This window comes from Pundamilia nyererei, unplaced genomic scaffold (genome assembly GCF_000239375.1).
Source record: "Pundamilia nyererei isolate P.nyererei 1_Seehausen unplaced genomic scaffold, PunNye1.0 scaffold00073, whole genome shotgun sequence".
Lineage (NCBI taxonomy): Eukaryota > Metazoa > Chordata > Actinopteri > Cichliformes > Cichlidae > Pundamilia > Pundamilia nyererei.
This window is the reverse complement of record NW_005187474.1, coordinates 2,985,984-2,991,653: the sequence shown is the minus strand read 5'-3', so window position 1 is coordinate 2,991,653 and position 5,670 is coordinate 2,985,984. Positions and strand designations below refer to the sequence as shown.

Below are 5,670 nucleotides of genomic sequence, written 5' to 3'. Positions count from 1 at the left end.
TGTGTGTGTGTGTGTGTGTGTGTGTGTGTGTGTGTGTGTGTGAGAGAGAGAGAGAGCGAGTTTGTGTCCGGTGGCTGTACATGTGTGTGTACCAACAGGAACCTCCCTCAGGAGGAAGCAATGAAGACTGAAATACAGACCTGGAATGGTAACTGCTCTCTCAGGCTCAGTGTTTAACATGATATTTTTAGGTAGTTAGACTACAACACCTGATCTCTCCACATGGCATGCTTTCATAATGTAATCCTGTATACGAGACCCCTAACATGACAGCACGCACTGTTCAGGCACTGTTTTAAACAGAAACAAACTCAGTTGTTCAGTACGAGTGGCATCTTGCATCATCAGAGGAATGTCACTAATGTGTGGACAGCTGCAAGAATCAGTCACGATTCGTCAGTGCCGAGTTATTTCTGGAGGCTTGAAAAAGTCAAGGGAATAAAATAGGTGACACGCAGACCTTTTTTAAAGTTTTAATTATTTTGATAGAAACTAATTAAAATAACGCAGGTTGCCAATCAAGGGAGGAATGAAGCGTTCCTGAGTGTGTTCATTATCAGGATGTGTTGGTACAGTCCTCCTCTGGGATCTGTCTGCTCTGTGTATTGAGGCTCAGTTCCAGCTGCCTCAGCTGCTCCAAAAAACCAGAGTTGGGTCCAATGTCTCGATTCAGACGCACAGCAGTGATAGCCTCCACTAACACCAGGCCCTGGCAAATCATCAGGTACGCCAAAACCAGCGCTCCAGAGCGGCTGACACCCATGGCACAGTGAACAAACACCTTCCCTGAAAGACATTTTGATCAGTCCTTTTAATAATAGCTGAAAGTAACTCGCAGATTGCTTAACATTAATGTATGCATGTCTATTTGCTTAGCCTCTAACCATTTTTCTTCAGCGCACTGTCAATGAACTGTGCGGCTGATCTGAAGAAAGGCTGGAGGTTGAACTCTGGGTGGTCTGCAGCTTCAACAGCGTGGTATTCCACCTTGAGGTCTCTGTAGAACTGCAGGCCTGTGTTAATGCGGTGTCGTCCTGCTGCAGCGTTTAGTATGTGAGTTATACCCAGAGATGAAAGTGTGATTTTATCTCGTGCCACAGACCTGCATACACACACGGCATACAGACTGATTTACTAGAATATCGTTTTTGATACATTTGAGTTTTCCACTCACTCATCTCCAATGTAGAGGTTTGGCCAGACTTGATTGACGGGTGCCACCGGCTTCCTGTTTGTCCAAAGGATGTTCCTCAGCTCTGTCAGAGATGCCGTTTCTTCCTGCCGGGCTAAGTGACTCCTGCAGCAATAAAGATGTGTGTGTGTTGTGTGTGTGTGCATATGTGTTTGCATATGTGGATGCTTATGGGTTTGTGTGTGACTGATTGTATCTTTACAGTGTTTGGGCCTGTCTTCGTCTCCTCCTCTCTCTCTCCAGGCTCATGTCGAGGCTGCGGAGCTGCTGCAGGAAGCCTGGGTTTGGGCAGATGTCTCTATGCGGCCTGACAGCGGCTACTGCCTCCTGCAGCCTCAGGCCCTCAACAATCATCAAAAAGGCCAGCACCAAGGTTGCAGATCGGCTCACGCCCATCAAACAGTGTACAAACACCCGTCCTGGGATTGAGATGATAAACATTACCCTCAATACCATTTATAGATATATAATGCTGTTAAAAAGTATTTGCCTCCTTCCTGGTCTGTTTTTGTTTGTTTTTTTTGCACATTTGTCACACTTAAATGTTTCAAATCAATCAGTTTTTAAATTGTGATTTCATTCATTACTACCTGGTATGAAAAAGTAATTGTCCCCTCTTGTTAAATCATGAATTAACCATGATTAACAGCATTTTTTGGAAAGCTAAGTTCAGTTTCACTCGCCTGATTACTGCCAGGCCTGATGAATCAAGAACTCATTTCAATAGAACCTGTCTGACAAAGTGAAGTAGGCCAAAAGACCTCAAAAAGCAACACATCATGCCAAAATCTAAAGAAACTCAAGAACGGATGGGAAACAAAGTCCGAAAAGTGTTACAAACCTTTGAAACTCCAGCAAATCACAGTGAGGGCGCAAATGCACAAATGGAGGAAAACTGGAATATGTCTGAACCTTCCCAGGAGTGAGCAATGTGCCAAAATTACTCCAAATGTGCATCAACGATTCATTCGGGGAGTTACAAAAGAACCCAGAACAACATCTAAATAACTGCAGGCCTGCCTTGCCTTCGTTAAGGTTCATGATTCAATAAAAATAAAGGGACTGGATAAAAATCGCATCCACGGGAGAGTTCCAAGGAGAAAACCACTGCTGACCAAAAAAACACAAAGGCTTGTCTCACATTCACCAAAAAACATCTTAATCATACCCCAAGACTTTGGGGAAAACAGCCTGTGGACTGACAAGACAAAAGATGAACTTTTCTGGTAGGTTTTAGACCTGTTACGTCTCCTGCAAAACTAGCACAGCTTTTCATATAAGGATGTCATACCAACAGTCAAATGTGGTGGTCGTTGTGTGATGTTCTGGGGCTGCTTTGTAATAGGTTCAGGGGGCAATCACTTTTTCACATAAGGCCAGGTAGGCTTGAAGAGCTTGTTCCGCTTAATAAATGAAATCCTCATTTTAAAGCTGGAGCCAGAAACCAAATCTAAATCCAAACTAAAATATGGATTCCTTATTTTAGTCAAGAATAAAATCTAATCTCATTAGATGGTGTGGCTGTATGACACTGAGATCTAATCCAGCCACATGCTGTAACCCTGCCCACTTGCCTCCTATGGCTAGTGCAGCTCTGATGTATCTTGCTGTTGGATAGAAGAATGGACTGAGGATGAAGTCCATTGCATCATCAGCTTCAACACCATAATAATCCACTGACATGTCTCTGTAGAAGCGCGGGCCAGTGTTGACGTAGAAATAGAGCCCGTGGCCTGGGTTGGGGGTTCCATGAGCAGCATTTACAATGTGAGTAATGCCCAGATTGTGAAGAGTGCCCTTGTCACGAGCTGCTACCCTGAAACACAATAGCACACTCAGTGCTGCACGAGTGCAGAATGTTTATAGATGTGTGTGCATGTTAATATGTGCACGCATACTCATTGCCTATGTAAAGGTTAGGCCAGACTTGATTGACATGTCCAGTCGGTCGTCTGTCAGCGAGCAGAAACTCCTGCAGCTCTGAGACAGAGGGAGGTTCATACGGAGGATCCCTAAGAGACATACTGTACAAACACACAGACACTCATAAATCGCACAAACACATGTCATTTATTAGCCCTTCACTATGAAAAGCTTCTGTAAATGTTAATGTTTGTTATGTAAACTTATTAGTCATCCCAGCTTCTTTTAACAACACACAGACCTGAGAGTGGGATTTTCTCAAGATGCCACACATGCTTTCTTTCTAAATGTTTCTTACCTGAAAGATCCCCCAAACCAGCCCAATCTCATGAACTTACCTCACTTCGAGGCGCTTCGTTTTCCTCTCCTACTCTGCCTGCTCTTATTTGTTCATCACAGTCACACATAGCTGGGGTTGTTTCCTTTTATAACTCTGTAATCATACACTCAAAAGTGACAAAGTTATCTAACATACTGTGTTCACCGTTCAGGCACTCAAAACCCATTTTATTCATGGTGAATGCAGACCTGATGTTTCATTCTCATGGGGCAACCCTGAGCCTTATCCTGTGAACTTTAACATTAGCTCACATGTTTCCATGATGACTGTGGACTGTTATGTAACACGTGGCTGCTCTGCGTGTGTCTGTGTTGCTACCCTGCTGCAGAGTAAAGCCTGCTGCTCTGTCCCTTTAAGAGATGTGGATGATATTCACCAGTGATTTATTAGCTTTATCTGCTTTTAATCTGCTCATACTGATTTAGGCTGTTTACTATCAAATAACCAATTAAAGAAAGGAAGACTGCATGACCTTAGGCGTGCAATAGTGCAACAGTAACAGTTGGCATAACCTCACTTTTATTTTGGAGTTCTCATCCTATATTTTCTTTCTGGTCCCTGTCAGAATTATAATGTTTTTATCTTTTGGGTCTCTTCTTACTCCTGAGCAAACACCTGATGGCACACCTACACTTCATCATCCAATCAAGGCCCAGCACTATATCTACCAGTCTCCACCAGTTTGTTCTGTCAGCTTGTGTGGTAGCAGAAGTGCTTTTATCTGCTTTTTTCAAGCTGAATTTATTTCTTGTTTGTTTAACCATTTCCTGCTTGAACTCTTTCCTGTTGTTCAAGGTTTCCTCTGCGTGCGGACACAAAACCCACAGTGGTAATAGGTCTCCAGTTGGTCCAGACACTACCAACCTCATCCTGACAAATCAATTACCCTTTAAACTGACACTTCAGAGTTGCCTTTCATGCGTCTAAGTTCAACTAATGACCAAACTTAGTAAATAAACCTTTGCTTTGCCATCGTTTTAAAACTGTTTATGTACACAGACCAGCCACTTTATTAGGTACAAGAATGTGACCGTGACTCAAAGTTTTAAAACAGGAACCAGTAAGTAATGTCACCATGGCTACTTCCATTTCGATACATACTCACAGGCCAGTCTGTTCAGTACACCTGTTTAATTGCTTGTTAATGCAAATATCTAATGACTTACATTTACATGGCAGCTAGTCATTGCATTCAGGCATGTACACATGGTGAAGTTGACCTGCTGAAGTTGAAGCTAACCACCGGATAGGGGACGAAAGGTGGTTTAAGTGACTTTGAATGTGGCATTGTTGTTGGCAGCAGACAGGCACCAACAACCTTAAATATTCCTGAAACTGCTGATCTACAAGTGGCTGCAGCTCAGGAGGTAGAGCAGGTCATCTACTGAATGGAAAGTTAGTGGTTAGATCTCCTATGTCAAATATTCTTGGGCAAGATACTAATCCAAGTTGCTCTGCGATGCATCCAAAAGAGTATGAATGTACATGAATGTTAGATAAAAAGCACTTACTTGGGGGGGAAAGCGCTTGTATGAATGAGTGTAAAGTTGTATAACTTCACATTATTGAATTTTTGAATTTTTGTGCTCAGGTGAAGTAGAAAAACGCTATATATGAACCAGTCCATTTATCTAATGTGATTTCCCCACACAACTCTGTCTAAAAAGGTCATCTTGAAGCCAGACTGCTTCAAGCTGGTACGAAGGCAGTATAAAGTCATGTAACCACTTGTCAAGGTCAACTTGTTACAACAAATGTATGCAGAAGAGGACCTCCGAACGTATATCACATTTAACTTTGGCTTACAGCAGCAGAAGACCACAGTGGGTGTGGCTCCTGTCAGAAAAGAACAGTTTGCACAGACTCACCAAAATTGTGCAACAGCACACTGGAAAAACATCAGCTGTTCTGATGAATCTCGATTTCTGCTGCGACATTCAAGCTGATGGTGCTGGAATGATTGTAGAGATATTTTGTTGATACACTTTGGGCCCTTTAGTACCAGCTGAGCATCATTTAAACACCACAGTTGACCTGAGTATTGTTGCTGACCATGTCCATCCCTTTGTGACAACACTGTACCATCTTCAGATGGCTGCTTCCAGCAGGATGAAAGACTGTGTCACAAAGCTCAGATCAATAAAAACTGCTTTCTTGAACATTTAAATGAGTTCACTGAATTCAAATGGCCTCCACAGTCACCAGATCTCAATCA

At 42.8% G+C, this 5,670-nt stretch overlaps 1 protein-coding gene across 1 annotated transcript; it reads right to left on the bottom strand.

Annotated features, from left to right (window-relative positions):
• Positions 1–465: 465 nt before the first annotated feature.
• Positions 466–3,670, bottom strand: dusp13a (dual specificity phosphatase 13a). Its single transcript, XM_013911837.1, has 7 exons — positions 3,454–3,670; positions 3,091–3,216; positions 2,767–3,008; positions 1,395–1,611; positions 1,175–1,297; positions 885–1,102; positions 466–786 (listed from the first exon to the last, which is right to left on the bottom strand). The coding sequence occupies exons 2-7, from the start codon at positions 3,213–3,215 to the stop codon at positions 557–559; spliced, it is 1,155 nt and encodes a 384-aa protein (XP_013767291.1). The 5' UTR covers position 3,216; positions 3,454–3,670; the 3' UTR covers positions 466–556.
• Positions 3,671–5,670: the final 2,000 nt, after the last annotated feature.

Bases quoted from the DNA above. Each gene is read 5' to 3' on its own strand.
- dusp13a (XM_013911837.1), bottom strand. From the start codon at position 3,215: ATGTCTCTTAGGGATCCTCCGTATGAACCTCCCTCTGTCTCAGAGCTG. The intron at 1,612-2,766 runs GCAAGTGGGCAG...TCTCAATCCCAG, and splicing joins AGCTGCACTAGCCATAGGAG to GACGGGTGTTTGTACACTGT. The intron at 787-884 runs GTTAGAGGCTAA...AATGTCTTTCAG, and splicing joins CAGTGCGCTGAAGAAAAATG to GGAAGGTGTTTGTTCACTGT.